General features: G+C 36.0%; 1 protein-coding gene across 1 annotated transcript; it reads left to right on the top strand.

Annotated features, from left to right (window-relative positions):
• The first annotated feature begins 5,022 nt into the window (after positions 1-5,022).
• Positions 5,023-16,359, top strand: LOC121873852 (ADP-ribose pyrophosphatase, mitochondrial-like). The gene is made up of 7 exons (XM_042377635.1): positions 5,023-5,063; positions 7,338-7,453; positions 7,595-7,719; positions 8,098-8,190; positions 9,047-9,165; positions 11,338-11,547; positions 14,927-16,359. The coding sequence occupies exons 2-7, from the start codon at positions 7,343-7,345 to the stop codon at positions 15,166-15,168; spliced, it is 900 nt and encodes a 299-aa protein (XP_042233569.1). The 5' UTR covers positions 5,023-5,063; positions 7,338-7,342; the 3' UTR covers positions 15,169-16,359.
• Positions 16,360-19,828: the final 3,469 nt, after the last annotated feature.

The following is a 19,828-nucleotide window of genomic DNA, read 5'->3' as shown; positions in this document are numbered from 1 at the left end:
AGTATATTACCATATTGTCATGATTGTTTTCATCACAAAGATATTTGGGAAGGCACCAAGTCAAGTTGATGTCACAACCATGCAAAAAGATCTGCTGGAGCTGTGCAAATGGTTGCATGACAAGCATAGGCTTTGTATCATTATATAATGTAAGACTCTGCATGTAGGGTACAACAACCATAATCACAACTACCCAGCTCCTCCCCGACTTACGACCTACTCGACTTACGACCACCCGCACTTACGACCTGCCTCAGTCGTACCAAAATTTGGTCAAATTACATATTTTCGAGTCCCAAAGTCAGTACACAGACAAAATTTTCGTTTGTAATTGACTTTAAAATGGCTGGCAAGCTTAAAACTGAGTGTTTTGTGGTGCTGAGAGGAAAAAGAGAGACCCATTTTAGATTTTCTATGCATTATTTAAGCATTTCCGACTTATGACCATTTCGACTTACGACCTGGATTTGGGTCCCTAACCCCGTCATAAGTCGGGGAGGAGTTGGATATTCTGTTAATAACACTTTCATGGACACTGTTTATATGGAAAAGATCTAGGCATTGTGATAAACCAATCACTGAAGGCAGCACAACAAGTGGGGGCAGCAACGAAAAAAGCTAACCAAGATTTAAGAATTATAAGTCATACCTTCAAATACAAAGCTAAGAAAAGGCTCCTTCAACCTTATAAGTATCACATAGGTCCCCATCTGAATTACTGTATTAAGGCACAATCTCTACCTCCAGAAAGGCTTAACATTCATATAAATGGTGCAACACAGAGCGACTAATATGGTTCCTGAACTACATCATCTCGATTATCCACGTAGACTGAGTACTCTTCACACAAGATACAAAATGGTGAATATCATAGGGACATTCAAAATCATGAAAGGGATGGAAAATGTTAACCTGGGCCATTTTTTGTGATGTTATGCACCACCAACACGAGGGGACATTGCTATAAGTTCACCAAGTTATCGTGCAGGACAAATATAAGGAAATACTTCACACAGAGGCTGGTAGACTTATGGGACAGTCTACCAGCTCAAGCTGTGGAATCGAGAGAACAGAACTGGGTTTCAAAACAGCCCTATACAGTGTACAAGAATAGGAAGAACGATGGAGGGATCCTACACAGGCCACTGGCCTTCTTCCCTCTGTATGGCCACCTGTAGTGGGTGGACATTAGACAAATAAGCTAAAAATAAGTTATGATGAAGATAAGAATAGGTTATTGACTGCACTAAAACTTGAAAGGCAACTTTGAACCACCACAACCACAAATTTGGAAGCACAATGTACATGGACAAAGATTCCAAAGGGAATGTGAATAAAATAAATAAAATTACAACGAGCTATTCACAAAAAATCTAAATTGTTTTCAGAGGCGCCATATACAGCATTCAAATAGGATTTGTTTTGTGAAGAGGCTTCTGTTGTTTTCTGAACAACATGTAAATCATGACCTGTAAAACTATTTCAGTGTCATAATGCACTAGAGCCAGGCCAGTTAATCCTCTCGTGGCCTTTCTACACATATTGTATTACAGTACTAAGCGCCCGTGTTGGCGTGACCCCTCCGGCTCAGCATTATCTCACACTGAGAACATCCATCCTGTAAGCAGAAATGCAGAAACAGTGGACAGGTCCCATCAACCACTAAGTTCCTCCCACTAGCCTTATGGGCTGGCAGATGTATCTCTAAAGGTGCAATTTAGGTCTGGATCACTCTACCCATGTTTACAAAAACGGAAAAATCATTCCTGTTACCGACACAACCTGTGTTGAAAGACTGCAAAGGGTTGAGATTTCTGACCATGAGTACCAGAGGGTTTACCTTTCCACTGTCATCCTGTTTCTCAGGCAGCTCTAAATGTGCCTTAGTCTAGAGAGAGAGAGCATTCAGCTTCAGAAGAACCTACTGGACACACACAACCAATACACAGTAGCTCATACAGATTTAAAAATACTTGACATCTGTCACAATATATGAGAGATTCAATGAAATTAGATGGTGACATTTCTTGGTATTCAGAGTTTTCCAGCACCTTAACTCAAAAGGGAGATATAAGATGAATTAAAGTAAATTTTCCAAAATAGCAACTTTTTTACAAACAATGCCAAGGTTATTTTTCCTTATTTATTTTTATCATTTTACCACTTATTAGATTACTAGCCATTTGGAATGATTTGGAAGAGGGCAGCACATGTCCTTGACTCTGTATTAAAGTGGGTTTCCATCTCATTTAAAAGGTAACCAAGGAATGGAATGGCTAGATTTTTATTGTAGTTGCAATTTACTTGATGCCTACTGTACTTATGCATGACTTTAATACCATTTCACCAACACTCTCAACAACATTAAGGTAAGTTGTTCAACACAAATTAACACACTAATGCAAAGACCCTAATCGAACCTGACCTAACAAACCCATAGATTGGGTATGTTAGGACAGGCTCTAATAGGTTCCAAGCATTGTCGTTTCCATTTTTGTGTTTAATATCATATTAGTGTGTAGAAAAAAAATCAACCAATTCGGACAATTCCTTCTGGTGGTCACCCTTTTCTACACCTTTACAAAAAATTAATCCTATTGATAATGGTAAAAAATTTGGGTAATTATATAGGACTAACCCACGACCGAAATTGATTAAAAACAATTATAAAAACGCCGGATTTTCATTGTTATATTATAGTGGACACTGTTATAGTTTGTGGAAATATGTTAAATATTTTATATTTTTAAAATAAACGCTACTTAACATTAATGGGTATGAGGAACAGACCTGACCAAACAAACCTACCTAACCTTACTTAACTTCCCCGATATATTAAACCGAAACTTGCTATGATATGGTGAAATTTGAGGCATTTACTGGACGTGAGATGATACGGCCGCATCGGTGCTATGCAGTCCCAAAAATTAACCCAAACCTGAAATCCTTATTGGGATAAAAACAGTTTTCTTTGTCATTTCACCAAATCGTCGACGGCAACGAATTATTTCTTACTACAAACACCAATATAAACTACACTAATACCAAGGCAGCATAATATATAAAATGACGGAGTTTATCTTTGCAATTACCTTTTCATTTAACATCTTCACCTAAATTTCAATTTGATGACGGAATAAAACTCTCAGTAACTACTGTACGTGTTGGGTTGGCAAACTACCATGGCCGTGGTTAACCAACTCCCTAACATCACATGTAAATCAATTATGAAAATAAAAATACCAACAATTTACTCACCACACAGGACAATAGCACCATAAGCTTGTAATTAAATAACTTAATATAAAAATACTTAAAACTTAATCACCACATAGCAGCCAGTCACGACACGTCCTTCCTTCACGGCTCACTCAGGCAAATGACTTGCTAGTGACGTCACAATGGTGTGTTATATCAAGGAAGGAATATATAGAGAAACCTGTACTATATTCAATTAACGTTCAGCCCCTGACTGGTGCGCCATCTCTTGATTTAAATTTACCATAAATATTGAAGGTCATCATAGAAAACGTGTTGTTGTTTAGAGAACGAGCTTGTCTTTAGCGAAGACTCCTGTCATAAGCTATATACATTTTAATCTTAGCAACCATTGCACAAATGTAGATGATTGTCTGCTTATACATCTATATATTTATTTATTCACAAACACTGATGTTCCTTAAATAAAATAAGAGGCAATACCGTGTTGTACATAACATGAAATAACTTAAATAAGGGACTTCGGTGGTAGATAATTATAAATTAAGAAAACATTAAAAGCAAGCGGGCAGGTAGACTAATCTTCATGATATCCACAAAAAGTAGAAAGCAGTACTAAAAAGACTAAGTTTCAGCTTTCAGTCTTGAAAATATATATAAGTCAGGGTGGATAAGGCGGAAATACATTACATGTTTGAATGTTCTGATAAGAATCACACACACACACACTATAATTTCTTTAAATTTAAGATAGCATACAGCTTGCTAACACTTCCTACTACGATTGAGGAGATAAACTTTAAACTTTGTGATAGTTGACAACTGCAATCAAGCTGGGTGAAAAAGTTATGTGAAACCCCGAGAGAAATACATATTCTGTTTGGTTTGTGTTGTATATAAAGGGAGATACTGTATATACATCCCATTTAGATTGTTGGGAAAGAAACATACACAGTACAGCCCCAAGCAATAATACATTAGCATCTCAACTTGAAAGACAATGTAATCTAAATCTACAACCCAGAATGCAGCCACTGTACCACATAGGTATAAGTGCAGGGAACTGTACATCAGTGATAAAATCAATTAAATTCCTACCTGGATGTGGTACACTTTTCGTATTTTGGTTCAGCTTACCTGGGCTTTCATGTAATGTACTGTACTAATCAATCCTACTGTACTTATCTCAATAGTGTCCTGTAATGTATTCTTTTCCTACATCTTTTCTAAGTACTGCAGGTGGATAAACCTTAAGAGAATAGAACAATCTTCACTGAAACAAGACACAACGCAGAATGTATGCAATTTACCATTTTATTTCTGCTCACGAAGATAATTTGGTGCACAAACGTTAAGGTTCTGGCCGGTCAGTCCCTCGTAACGATCTTCAAGAGTGAAGTGCTTCCCCATCTGGAGTACTGTCACCCCGTCTGGTCCCCGAGATATGCTAGGGACTGTCAATTGGTTGAAAATGTTCAAAGGAGGGCCACCAGACTGGTGCCACTGTGCCAGCATTTCCGGCACCTCAACTACCCTGAGAGATTGGAGCGCCTTTACTTGCCTAGCTTATACTACAGACGGGCAAGGGGCGACCTAATTGAGGTGTATAAGCATCTCAAGGGGCACTACTCTGTCGAGTGTCCTTACTTGGAGCTGGCGGACGCTCTCCCCACAAGGGGTCACAGCTCAAGATTGAAGAAGCCGCAAGTCCAGAAAACTGTGAGGACAAACTTTTTCGGAGTGAGAGTTGTGAACTCTTGGAGCAATCTACCAGAGAGTGTTGTGACGGCACCGAGTGTGAGCTCTTTCAAGACCAGACCTGACCAACACTGGAGCAGGTTCAGGTACATTCAGGAACCAGTGCATGCCCAGTACTTGCCAACAGTGCGTAACAGAGACGTGACCGATGACCTAAGCAGCTAACAAGGTGATCAGTGGTGAAGAGGAGAAAAGTAAAAGTAAAAGGTCCTTAAAACGGGGTTGATACGTCGTCAGGGAGATCGGAGTGACAACAAACTGTGAGGCGACTTCTTGTTCCTTATAGTTCCTCATACTTTCACATACAATTATATTAACAATGAGAGACAATCTTGTACTGTGCTGTTAATTGTTGTGAGTAAGGTCAGCATGAATTATTGAATTTAGACTTGAAACTTTAAGTTCTTCATTTTATTACAGTACTTTATAAATGTAATATAGATGCCCATTGAAATACGCTGTGGATATTTGTCCGGTTGTGGTTTAAGTATTTTTTTTTTTAGACAAACACCAGAAGGGGTTGACAGAATTGGACGAAACTTTGTGGAAACGTTAATTACAGTTTGTTAAATAGATAAATGGAAACGACACTTTACTTTTTTACTTTTATCCTCTTCACCACTGATCACCTTGTTAGCTGCTTAGGTCATCGGTCACGTCTCTGTTACGCATTGTTGGCAAGTACTGGGCATGCACTGGTTCCTGAATGTATCTGAACCTGCTCCAGTATTGGTCAGGTCTGGGTCATTTTTTCGTTAACCACCCATCACCTGTTTACGATTTTTTCTCATACTATTTAATAGATCTCTTCGAGAAACTAAAAAACATACTTGAATTTAGCAGGGCATTCCAAAAATAAACTGTCAGTGACTTCATCCACCTGGTTAAGGAACACGGTGTCATTGGGGGTCCGGCTATATAGGTCGAGGCCTGTTAGGTTAGGACCTGTTAGGTTAGGTTAGTACGTAGACCTAGTTTAGTTTTAACCTTTTTAACATTCCATTTGAAACTTTCCCAAGAGTGATGAATAATCTAGCTGTTACAATACAAGCAGTGATTGGTGGGAAAGGGGCTTACACCGAACATGTGCTGTGAAAATAAACTTACAGGCTTTGGCATTATAATAAAGCAAAAAAAATGAGAAATTTTGTGTAGTGTTCTTTTCCGCACAAAATTATTTTAGGGACATTTTTCTGGGACACTCTGTTTATCCTTAGTTTACATTGAAGCCGCTTTAAAAAAATGACCAACTATACTACAGGTACTATATTTTGTAATTTATTGGTGATAAAATTAACCTGCCTAACTTTCTAACCTTATTTTGGTTAGTTTTGTTCATTTTATGTGTGATAAATCATGTAATGTAGCAGTAGCTGGTAAGTCATAGTGTGAAATCTTTCATATGTAGGGAAAAAATCATAGCTTGCAGTCATGAATGTGTTAGGGAAGAAGCTGTAAATATAATATTATATAAAACTTATTCCTTCCCATTTTTTAAGGCTTTTCATGAGGGTAAGAAACGTATTTCTTCTGTAAAATAATTTTCCCCATTTGCTGATTAAAGGATGCAAGCATTGTTAAGTACAGTACAGTATTATCCCTATAATGTACTCATTGTCATATGCTTGTGGTTGTTAAATCACAAAAGTTGGTTTACTGTACTCCTAGTGTTGACAACTGTCAGAAACACATCAACATACTGTACTGTACTTTGCTGTGGGTGTCTTGTTTTATCTCCATCTTTGATCTTTTCATAAATATGTGAGAATTGTTTTGATACTAGAGAATTTGTGGGCCAGACAAATTATAGGCTTAAGACTACTGTACCTGTACCTAAGGAGGAACTTGTAACTCATCAGATGGCAGATTTTCTACAAATAAAATAAGCCGTTTTTTTCTAAAAACCAGTTTTTGTGATATAGCTCGAATGTGACGCTCAGCAATGCTACCTAGGTATGTTAATTCCTAGCCAATTTCGCCAGGCCAACATACAGGCAATTAAAACATCTAATAATTACTTAATAAGTAATATTAGGAGACCACGTCGCTACCTGGCAGAAACATGCATGATTTTCTAAGTTTATGAAGACTGTTGTTATACCTATATAGTAATTATGGATTGAAAAATAAAAATAAAATAAATACTGTACAGTATATATATATATATATATATATATATATATATATATATATATATATATATATATATATATATATATATATATATATATATATATATATATATATATATATATATATATATACTGTAATGAAGTACAGTACTGTACATATATGTAATAATTCCTAAGCCTTAGTAACATGAAATAAATCTCATTCATACCATTGTACATTTTTGACAGGTGGCATGATTGCTGCCAGGAATATTGCTGCCTCAAGTAAAAGTTTATCTAAGCTTTCCTCAGTCAGAATGCATATCAAATGTCGGGGAGGCTTCTACCCTCGCACAGATGACAAGGTAAGGTTGTTGCATTGCAAAAACACATACAGGTAGGGTACTTGTTTATGGTTGAGTTAACAAGTCATGTATAGTACATAACTATAAAGATTTTCTAGCAGAACTATCTAAACTGTGTGGAACTTGTTTCTGGTGATACAGGTACCAAGAGCAGAAGTACCAGATGATAAGGTTGAGTGGTCAGCACCTTTTCCTGACTATACACCAAAGCAGTACACAGCTCCACACATTCTGGCAGGTCCTGTATATGCTGACCCTGACATTGGGTAAGGCAAAAAGCACTACTGTATATAACACACGACATGTTATAAGATTTCAGTGTTAGTCTACTGTTAATTTCAAAAGGAATATCAGTAGGCAAATACAATGGTAAAAGGTAATTTTACTAGGAAGAGGCAACTGAGAAACTGAAAGATGATAATATTTCACAGCTCTCCTCTCTTGAATTCAGTCTTTAAGATAGATAGAGGCATTGAGAAAGATTTGAAAATACTGTAGAGAGAGTGATGAGAAAGAGTAAAAATTTTATAATCATGTCCAGTATTTTATTTGTAAGACCTACCAAAAACACCAGCACTCAGAGAAACCATGAATACTTAACAGGGGGATTATGCCACCCTCAGATGACTTTTTTTTTTTTGCAGATCAGACTTCAGGCCATGCTGGAATGCTTTAGAAGGGAACATCAATCGCTGTTCACATGAAGGAACCTACAGCATTGTGGAAGGTTTACCCAGGTAGGAATATTTTTGTGTTTATTGCTGTACAGTAAACCCTCAACATTTGTAGGGGTTAGGTTCCTAAAAAACACCGCGAATGTCAAATCTGCAAATGTTAAACTTAAGACCTTATGGGAAAAATGGGATTAGGGGATCTACACCCTCGAAGAGATACCTTTTTATGAATAACATTGTACATGTTAAATACAGTAAATACTTGTAAAATATATTTAAAAATATAATAATGTACTGTACTTACCAATGAAAATGATGCTGATGATGGTGGTGGTGATATTGGAAGAGAATTAGGTGGAAGTGGGGTCGGGCTCCATTTTTTCCCTGTTAGTGTTACAGGTTTGAAAAGCTACATTAGCATGTTTTGGGGGCAGAGGTTCACCACAAGATTCCAGCAAAAACAAGAATATTAGAAGATAGATGAACAATTCTTAAATTTACACAACTCTCTTGATTACTGGGCTGATTTATATTCATGGAGGACAAAACATTTGTGTCTACCACCCACGGTTGTCTCCGCTATTGGTGACCAAATAACACACGAGGTGAATGCCAAGACATCTTTTGATAGTTTATGTTTGCTCACGTCAGATGATTTATACTGGCTAATACCAGACGATAAATACTTGCTAATGCCAGACGATTTTACCGGCTAATGCCAGACGACATACTGGCTAATGCCAGGTGAATAATGGTAAATTTATGTCTGTGTTACAAGTCAGGGTCATAGCTAAAGATCAGGAGTATAGTACTGGAATCTTTTTTAAAGTATGTGAAAATTGGTAAAATTTAAATAGGCTAAGGTTTCTTTGCAAGAAAGTTGATGTGACAAAATGTAACATTGACACTAATTTTTTAGAAACATGCATGGTCGAACAGGAATTACTGGTCGTGGAGCCCTTGGTCGCTGGGGACCTAATCATGCTGCAGATCCTATTGTGACTCGTTGGAAGATTGCTGGCAATTTAGTTGTTAAAGGTTAGTGACTGATTTTAAATGATTTATGATTTTTGTGATGACTTTCTTTTCCTGTTGAAGCAAACTTTCTTCATATAAAACATCTCTCATTATATTAAGCCACAACCCAGTGGAATTACTGTACAGTATCTACTGTATATGTAAATATGGATTACTCTGAGTATTTCATCATTCTTACTTTACAAATACAGTGATTTCCCTGTTAGCCGGAACAATTGGTGCAGAACACTTCCGGGAATGAGAGATTTCCGGGTAACTAGACGACTCTCTTGAACCCGGAAAAATATTCTTCGTCCCCGGAATTTTCCAGGTAACGTAAAAATGTTCTCAAAATTTCCAGAAAATGTGCTTGATTTTCATCTCTTAAACTCGGAAAAAGCTCCCCCGTCCCCGGAATTTTCCAGAAAATGTGCCCCTCGGAAAATCCTTCCCAAAGCTGGAATTTTCCGGAAAATTCTGGCTTTGGGAACGATTTTCCGAAAAAATTTCAATTCCGGCTATCGGAGAGTTCCGGGTTTGAAGGATTCTGGCTAACGGAGATACATGTATTACTGTTTATTTGTTCTATTCTCTTCAGTTTGTTAAGTTCACTGTGTCTAAGTTTTCATCTGGTTATTTCTCCCTAATGATAAAGTTCTTATTGGTGGAACTTGTATTCAGATCATTGATTGATTTTTGTTTTTAAATTTCCATCTTCACTGTCATGTAGTAGTGACTTCCTTATATTTACCTCTACTGTACATATTTCACCCCAGATCTTCAGCCTTGATATTAATACTTTTTTCAGACATTCAAGTAAATTTATTGCTAGAATAAAGAACAAACACACAAATTCTTCCTTCATTGACTTTAATAGATGTGTTTTACTTTGTTATTCTCCTTCCCCAACAGGGCTCCAATAACCAACTGTCACTTTTTACACAACCAATCATAACCCATCAGCAACATGTCCATCTCCAAAAATCACTTGGCAAAATATTAGCTGGTCATTTACAAATATTACTGTTTTGTAGATTTCCATCCTCTCTCATTTCCAGTGCATCTATTCATCTCTTCTCAGAATTTTGTTTCTCCCTCTTACCACAATTTTTAGAGGTTTGATAATGTAATTAGTCCTACAGTTTAAATCAAATTTACTTCAAACTTGGATGACAACCAGACTGTTGTGTATAGTACAGGTGTTCAGATTGTTTAGAAATAATGGTATGATAAATATGGTTACAGATGAAGGCCAAGGTTTTTGTATCAATACTGATATTTTGGCAAGACTTCATAAAGTGCTCATTACCAAATTTATATTACTATATCTCAAAGATCAAGGTCACAAGAAGGTCAAAGGTCAAAGAATGAAACTTCATATGAATATGCATTGTCACTAGACAGGTTACAAGACTTCAGATTTGGAAATCTGTGTCAGAGGTCAAGGTCATTTGTGATGGTTATAGATGAAAACATTGTCCAGGTAAAATCTGTGCAGAGGCAGATACTTTGGTGAAACTCACAGATTAGAGTCACTGCTGGAAATCAAAGGTCAAAACTTTGTCCAGAGCATAATTTTTTTATCCACTTGGATAATTTTCTGAAATTCAAGAAGAGTAATTTTCTTGACAAACCAGCTCTTAAGCTGGAAATTCCCATATCAGTAAAAAAATATATATTTTTCTATATGATCTCATCAGACTTTCACCAATTCACTTTGAATTCCTTATCATAAGTTTCAATATTAGTAGCAGTAACTATATTTACTTGAGGTAACTAGACCACCACTAAAGTTAATGTACAAATATGGCCGAGCCAAAATTTCTAAATGGAATAAGGGTCTAAACTGTGGTAAATAAAACTGCAGAACAATGATTATCTAACTCAACCTAGATGCTTATGATATGAAGCTACTTACTTTACAGTACAAAATTTAATTTTGTGAAATGGAGATGACTTTTCTTATGGTCAAAGAAAAAGACGGGCAAAGCTGTTACATGTACTGTATACTTTTTAGTTTAATTACCATAGTTTTATAATAGATGTAAGCTCTTCATGTGTGTAGCCAACTCTTCATCTACCCCCACAACAGCATTAAACACCATAGAAGACAGGGTATAGTAAAGTTATGAATAACATCTTTAACATAAATCATTCAGTGTTGATGCAAAACTAACTTTTCCATTACTATAGGTGAAACTGGGAAACCCATCCTACAATTTGTGTGCATTCAACGACGTGATTGTGGTGATTGGGCCATCCCAGGGGGTATGGTTGATCCGGGAGAGCAGGTCAGTGCCACACTTCTTCGTGAGTTCCTGGAAGAAGCTCTCAACTCTTTAGAAATGACAGAAGACGATAAGAATCGTACTGAGAAGAAACTAAAAGATTTCTTCAAAGCAGGTTAGGATAATTGTTTTTTTTTAAGTTTGCACAGACATGAAATATTTAGTTGCTGGTATGGATGATGATTGCAGTTTAAATTACGAGATTTGGATGATTACATTCATCAAACTAAAAAATTTGGTAAATGTTAGCTATTTCCGTTTCTTCTCTACTCTTTCAAGCATTTTTTTCACTGCAGTTTATTTCAGGGTTACTTAATACAGTAAGATCTATAATGGTCAGTACAGTACTTAGAAACTGAAAGTTATCTGTGTTGAATAACAATGATTTCATACTCAAAACTTTGTCTCTAGAGTTTAAAATTTTGGGTGTACTGTATGGTTAAACCACCGTTAGACTATAAACAATGATATTATCTTACTGTTTTATCAAGAAATAGCAAAAAAAAAAATCTCTAAATTCTATCTTTCTCTTTAACATGACAGAACAAATACTGTTTTGTTCACTCGTAGATTAAAATGACCCCAGTGCATTTTGGGTAAGGATTAATATATTTCTAAGGTCTAGCTGGTATTTATATGAACATTCGAGATAAAAAAAATTGCATATACGAATTTCATAAATTGACATCACTTCCTTGAGATATGAAAGCTTCCCCTGCTTATACGAATTGGGTCCGGGTAAAAATTCAAATCACGCGCCAAGATTAAGCTGGTGCAGCCATCTGGAGAGATGCACAGATTAAGTCCTTTACTGAGCCCACCAACGCTCACCCCCTTGTGGTGGTGAGGCCAGACTGCCCTCCCAGAAGGTAATGTACCAAAGTTATACAGCTTTTTCTGAATCATTTTCATGTGTTAGGTAGTAAGTGTGCAGTGTGTGGAAGAGGCAGGCAGTGTGTGAGGTGCGGTGTTGGTGATATCCTTACCCTACTGGTCCAAGCTGTGAGTTGCGTTACTGTTATTTTTCAGCTCGTATTTTCGGGTAGATAAACGTAATTTTCTTTCCTTTGTCCTTGTCACATGCACAAACAATCTTCATATGGAATGTGTAAAAGAAGTTACAGTATATAATCATCATAAGGTCAAAAACATAAGGGAATTATCATTATGTACATATAGAAGCAAGCACTGAGGGTGGGAGGGAAAGAGCTATGGCTGGGGTTCCGTCACTCGCTGTTTCCTCATCTCCTGCCAAATGGCAATGCATATTTTTTCTTTTATTTATTATTATTTTTATTTATTCTTCATATTTACTGGTACAGTATACTGTATATTATTTTGTGTATAAAGAATAAGTTCTTCCACATGCAAGCCTCCCACACATCCAGCCAGTTTTATATTATATTTTCCCTATTTCTAAGCCACATTAGCGGGACACCACCCACCCGCTCCAATTCCCACCCAGGAGGAGGGGAGCACCATGTAAACAATGTCATCACTGACCACACCCCACAAAACACAAGTGCAGCTGTAGAGAATGGAGGAGGCCAGAGTCAATACCAAGACCAGAAACATTACCAAGGACAATTTCCGGCTTGAAATTCATGTATGCTAATACTGACACGATCCTTGACAAGAGAGCGGAGTTTGAAACACTAGTGAAGGTACATCAACCCGATATACCAGTGGAGAGTCCCTTCTCCAAATTTAAAAAAATAAAAAGCAAACTCAGAAGCCTCTGTAGAGAGAAGAGGCTCTCTGACCTTTTTTTGTTGGCAATATAAAAAGACATTCAAGTAAGTCACAGCGAGGTCATAAACATAATCAAAGATATGACAACAAGGCTGTGATTGCTAAATACCTCTAGTTACATCAAGTACCTCAGCGAAGGAAGAGAAAGTGTTCCTTTATCATAGTTTTCTTTACTTATGTGAACAAGTTGAATATGTTGGTGTTTTAGCTTAGTCAGCTATATACAGTAATTTACAATGTTTACCTCAGTGAAGTAAGAGGGTTATGTTTATTTTTTCAAACTGGTTCCTCATATATATATAATAATTACAGTAAAAGAATATGTGAAAATATGTTCTCTGCTCGTCAATATGTTTAACATTGAAAGATCTAATTTGTTTTAGCCGTGGTGAAGCTGTAAAGTAGCATTCAATGACCGTTTATTTAGTTTATGTTGTAAGTAAATTGTCTAATAATGTCATTGTATGACATATGATTCATCTACACATTAAGTTGAAGTACATATTGACAACCAGTATTTTGTAAAAAAAAAAAAGCAGTTTGCGTGTTGCTTTTTTTGCATATTAACTATATTTTCATTAAAAAATTATAAAATATACCAAAATTCAAGGGACATTCATTGCAACTGCATATGGCCTTCAAATAGATCAAATTAAAAAAATATTCCCCAGGGGACTTGCAGCACCCCCCCCCCCAGCTGTAAAGGCTGGCTTTGCTCGTCTCCTCCCTCAGGAGATGGTGCTCTTTTTGCAAACTCTCGGCCCCCCCAACTGACAGATCCTGTGCATGGCTCTGAATTTCAAGTGCCATAAATATAGGTAAGCAGGTTACATGTCACCCCTTGTAACTGGCACACATGACCCAGCCACACAACTTACATGAAGCTAGCTAGCCATGACATTAACACCACCACCACTCCACACTTCTGACAGGCAGACATTTATTGATTTATATGCCTGAAAGGTCTTATAATTAGCCACTAAACATAACTTATCTCGCGTTTTTCTTCTGGGGGGAGCCCAATCACGCAGGGGAACTGCCTCTTAAACATGGTAAAATGATTTTCTACTGTACTGTAGCATCAAGGAAAAAGTAGAAACTCAAAAAACTTGATATGGAAACTCTGTGATCAAGCATTTCGGATACCTGATACAGTACAACTCAAATGCACCATATGGTGCATTTTGATGGTCAGGAATGTGCAAATGTGAAACTTTTATTGTATTATTTAAGTATACAGGGGTAAAAAGAGGAAACCCTTACAGTAATGGACAGGGCGTGCCCAAACTAGTCTGGTATTGCTAGGGTTTACTGTATTAGCTTTCCTTTTGAGTTAGTACAGAATATTATTTCAGTATTGTTTTTAATAATTAAAACACTGAAGTTGTACATCAGCAGACATGGCTCACAGTTTCTAGAGACAGTATTTCAATAGTACAGTAGTATTGCTAAACCACTTGGCTTCAGATCTGGCTCACACATTTTATTATTTAAACAAGTAATATGTTATTTTGTTCCTTCAGTCAAAGGAATACAAATTACAGTATTCCAAAATTAGGATGTTTTCCTGTCATTTCTATATATTTTAATCATTAATGATGAAATCTGGCAAAATGGCAGTGTACAACTAACCCAAACACACCAAAGTAAAGTTTTATAAAATTAGAATTTTTATTAATGCAATGAAAATACCCTGTACTGTATATATCAAAGATTGTCATAAAATTAGTTTAATGTTACAGGTGAGGAAGTTTACCGTGGCTATGTTGACGACCGACGCAACACCGACAATGCCTGGATGGAAACAGTTGCATACAACTTCCATGAAAATGATCAGGGTGGTCTTCTGTATAGTCTGAATCTACATGCTGGAGATGATGCTCAAGCTGTGAAATGGCAAGACATCAGTAGTCAAATAAACTTGTATGCCAGTCATAGAGATTTCATTCAGAAAGTGGCTGAGAATCAAAATGCTCATTGGTGAAAACAAAACTGTAAGAAACATAGTGAATAAAGATCAGATTGGTTGCACAATGCATATCTCTAAAAAAAAACAAAAAAAACAAAAAAAAAACAGGCAAATGTTTTTAAATTCGTAGTACACTATACTTGAATTTATGATTAATTTTGAGGATGCTTCTGTATTGTATGCCCAATTGCCTTGGGTTCATCCAACTTGTACACCCATAAAAAAATTATTCGGCACCCGTGTCGTATTGTATCACACCGTAAGGGTGCCAAATAATTTTTTAGTAGGTGTACAATATTTGATTAGTGAGACTATTTTAGATTTGAAGGGGATTGGATGATAAAATAGATACTGTATAGGTACAATAGGAACAGATATTAAAGAGAGGATGAAGTAGTTATAGTGAAGACATTATCATAGTGGAAGATGAAATTTAATAGGGAATTCAGAAATGGTAAATCAGGAGGAATAGGTGTGGATTGTGAGATGATGAAAGGTGGAACATGTGTATGGTTATTGACAAAAGTGAATGAAGGGCATTATTTTCTTATGGTACATTGACAAATTGGTAATCCTCCTGGGTTGGCAATCCATTGGTTGTGAGTTTAAATCCTCATGCAAAGGGAATGCATAATTGGAACTAATTGTGAGCTATTGTTAGTATTATAACCACTTTCCGACCTATCCTGTCAGATACTCTGGGACTAATAGATTCCAATTAAAGGTGCAAGGGGATGAACAGGCTATCTATGTGAAACAGGAGGTCAGCAAGCTAAAAGATTTTTGTATTTACAGGGAATTGACATATTATAATACAAAATGGAAATTACAGATTCACTTTGTATCCAATTTGAGGAAATGGTTACATTTATAACTTTTCTTGCACTTTCCTCCTTTTTGTGTTTTGATAATCAGCCATTTTCTCAGTTCAGGATCTAGCTTCCACACACGAATGGGTTTATCAAACATTTTTCCGAGGCCTCTCGCACCAGTTGAGCATAAGACTGATGTGAGAGGCCTTGGAAAGGTTTTTAATAAACCCATTCGTGTGGGAGCTAGCTCCCAAACACATTCACCTAGTTCCTGAATGACTGAGAAAATGGCTGTAAATCTAACCTCGAGTTTTCTGTGGTCTGCCCTACTCATGCTGGAGGGGTGGAAAGATAACTGACTAAGAGATAGGATTATTAAAAAGAAAAAAGGTTACACAGGACTATTTTTTTTATTCACTGGATTTATCCTTTCTGTCCAAATGATTTTTTGGGGGGTATTTTGTGCTTCTTGTAATTTTCAAGAAATACAAAAAATATAAATTAATACTATGGATCATTTTAAATCCATACCACATTGCAGCTACAATTGCACAATTGTTATTATGCACAAACTTTGTTGTAATGCCAACAAAATTTAGTACAGTAAATTTTTTTTTTATGGAGCAATCTTCCTAAATTACAGGAATGTTAGTTTAATATTTGAGGTGACATTCAACTTCTGACAGTCATACTCTTGAGCCATAGTTGTGACACTGTACATCCTAGCTTATAACTTATTTTTGCAAACACTTATTTAGACTTCCTTCCTAAAACGAGGGTTTAACTTGGTAATTATAAACTCTGATCTTTTTGTTGTTAAAGTTTAAGAAATACAGAGATGAGGAATGAAAGTACAATACTACAGAACAGGTACCCCTTACAAAACATTACTGTTTACAATCAACTTCACTGATATGATTGCTATAACAGTCCCATATAACGTCTGTAGGACATTCTAAACCACCAGTTACAGTCATTTTCTTGACCAGTGTTGGTAAGATACATCATACTCATCTATCGGATATTAGATTATAAAACCTCACCAATACCTGATAATCACATGCTATAAATACTTTACAGTACTGTACCTCAAAACCACATTTTAATTATGCAAAGACCTTAACCTTTTCTGTCTTGATCATATTTTTGTTTATAAATCGGTAATGTTTTCTTTACCAAATAACAGATGGGTCTGTAGTTAACATCAAATTGAAATGTCAAGAACTGACATTCCCACACACATGGATACTCTTTCCGAAGATTCTAAAATGGAGGGTTCACTGGTCCCAACCAGTGTATATATGCTTGTAAGCGGTAGAATGTAGAGCAAACACTGCTTAATGCCAGAGTATACACTGTACATAAGTATAGCAGAGCTTATAGGGTAAATGCAAGCTGCATATACTGTACATAAAAAGCTTTATGCCATACATATTTAGAAAGGTTTAGGAAAGAGCCCTAAAAACTCAACTAGAAATGCTGTCCCTTCATTATACAATTCCCTTCATTATACAGTATACAAGTCATTAACAGTAAACCACAATCCAGTCTAAGTACTTTGTGCCTTAATTAAACATTAAAATACTGATTTGTACACATAAACTGGCTCCATTTAGAAAGGAAAATATCTGATAAAGTATAAGTACATCAGAAATTTTACAATATAAACATATTCCAAGAATGAAGCACTCTGAACACACCCACATCAGTCCTCTGTCAAGTGTTCTGTGCACAAGATCTATAATCAGATGAAAAAGTTATTTTAAGTACTGTGTGATGCAAAGGACACAAATGATACACCAACCACTACTGGAAGAATTGCAGGAGCCAAGAACACATGTTCTTCAGCATATTTGTAATATTAACTCTTTCGATGCTATGTTCAACTAAAGTCAAATTAATTTTTAATGTAAATAAAAATCCATGTGATGTTCAATATATAACATCTAAGTTTGAAACGACTGCCAGGAAAGGAATATGTTGCACCGTTGTGGTGGGAACAGGAGTTGCTTAGTATTGCCCGCAAATTGTAAACAAAGCGTCGGCTTGAGACACACACATGGTCGCAGCTTTTGACACACTTTGATTTTCTTCAGATTTTAGGTGTTATGAGCACAATTATATCACAACCTATAGAACAACTGTGTATTCGTATTTTAATTTACATTTCAGTGATATATTTATGAAAAATAAGGCCAAAATTAATGCCGAAATGGGGCATTAGTGCCCAAATGACAACATCAGAGTACCAGCGGTCGAATCAAAATATGCGTCAAAAGGGTTAAAACACTTATTTCTGATACAATACAAGAGTCTACCTGATATCTTAACACTAAGTATTGGGTAAGTATCCCCAGAACACTAACATTCATCATGCAATATCCATTAAAGAAGTTTGGCTAATCCCATCAGTTTTCCTCTGAGGGACAATTTCCTCTTTGACAAGGACTAAGCCAGTTAGTACCTAGACAACAACTGACTAGTTCTGACAAGTGCCTGGTGGTGACACAAATGGAAGCTACTGTTATTGATTGGCCTTAAGGTATTATTTTCTACAAAGCTATTTTTTACTAATTGGTATCAAAACTATGTCATGTTAACCTAATCTTTTTAATACATTAACAGCTGCTATGAACAGTACACTAAAAATATAAAAAAATATCTTAGGAGGTAATTTCTAACTAACTGATGGCAAGTTCAAGAACCCTGAAACAACTTTACACTCACTGTATATTCTCACTAAAAGCCAAATTTCTTATTTGGTACACAAAACTTTACTTCATAAACTTAACTGGATCTAGTAATTGCACTATTTTAAGATACTACTTATCCCCAGCTGAATTATATGTACATTTGTCATTAAGTCAACCCACAGTAAGAAGACTCATGCAAAATATCATCTCATCACATCTTGGTTAAGTGACTTATCATAAAACTATTATCATACAATTTTTCCAATATTGTAATGTGTCCTCCAATATTGCAGTGTAAGGTGAATTATTAATTACCATTAAAATAAAGCAATAATAATGAGATGCGTTCCCTCGTGTAACCTTTTTATATCTTTCGTGTGGCTTTTTACCCTCTTTTCCCCCAAAACAATACAATTAATGAAAACTGCAAACTATATTCTTTAAATAATATTTATGAATGCACCGTATACAATATAAATCAATAAAAATAATGTCACACAAGAAGAGATGGGACGCCAGTGTTGTTGTCTGTGTTTACACCCATAATGTCAGTTGTCCACCTGAAACTGACGAAAATAAGACCCTGGTTGTTGCTGTATTAAAATTAATGGAAAACAATATGTATGTTTTAATTTATGTTATTTAAAGTACAGTAAAAGTAACCATTGATGTTAAAGAAAAAGAGAGATTGATAGTGGAGCGGCAATGTATACTTGCACCCTCAAGGAAATCGCGCCATTTATCTTAAGAATATGTACAAAAGATTCATCATTGTTTATTACTGAATATGTATTTGCTTGAATTAATGTTTCTATATGCGAGCTGAACAATGCAATTCGTTAATAATACGTAGCATATTAAAACACACAAGAGGAGACGAGACGGCATTGTTGTTGTAAATGTTTACACCCATAACATCAGTTATCCACCTGAAACTGAAGAAAATAAGACCCTGGTTGTAGCTGTAGTAAAATTGATGTAAAAAATTTAATATAGAGGTTTGAAGTAATGTTATTTAATGTTAATAAATGGAACAATAAAAGTAGCTAACCACTAATGGTAAAGAAAAAAAAACGAGACGGATTGAGAACGCCAACGTATGTAATTGTGTACATGTGAAAACATATAATTTCTCGACAAGAATATGAAAGCAACACTTCTTTACTGCTC

This window comes from Homarus americanus, unplaced genomic scaffold, assembly GCF_018991925.1.
Source record: "Homarus americanus isolate GMGI-L3 unplaced genomic scaffold, GMGI_Hamer_2.0 scaffold25827, whole genome shotgun sequence".
In the NCBI taxonomy this organism is placed as follows: domain Eukaryota; kingdom Metazoa; phylum Arthropoda; class Malacostraca; order Decapoda; family Nephropidae; genus Homarus; species Homarus americanus.
Note: the sequence above shows the minus strand (reverse complement) of the source record. Positions and strands in the feature narration are given on the sequence as shown.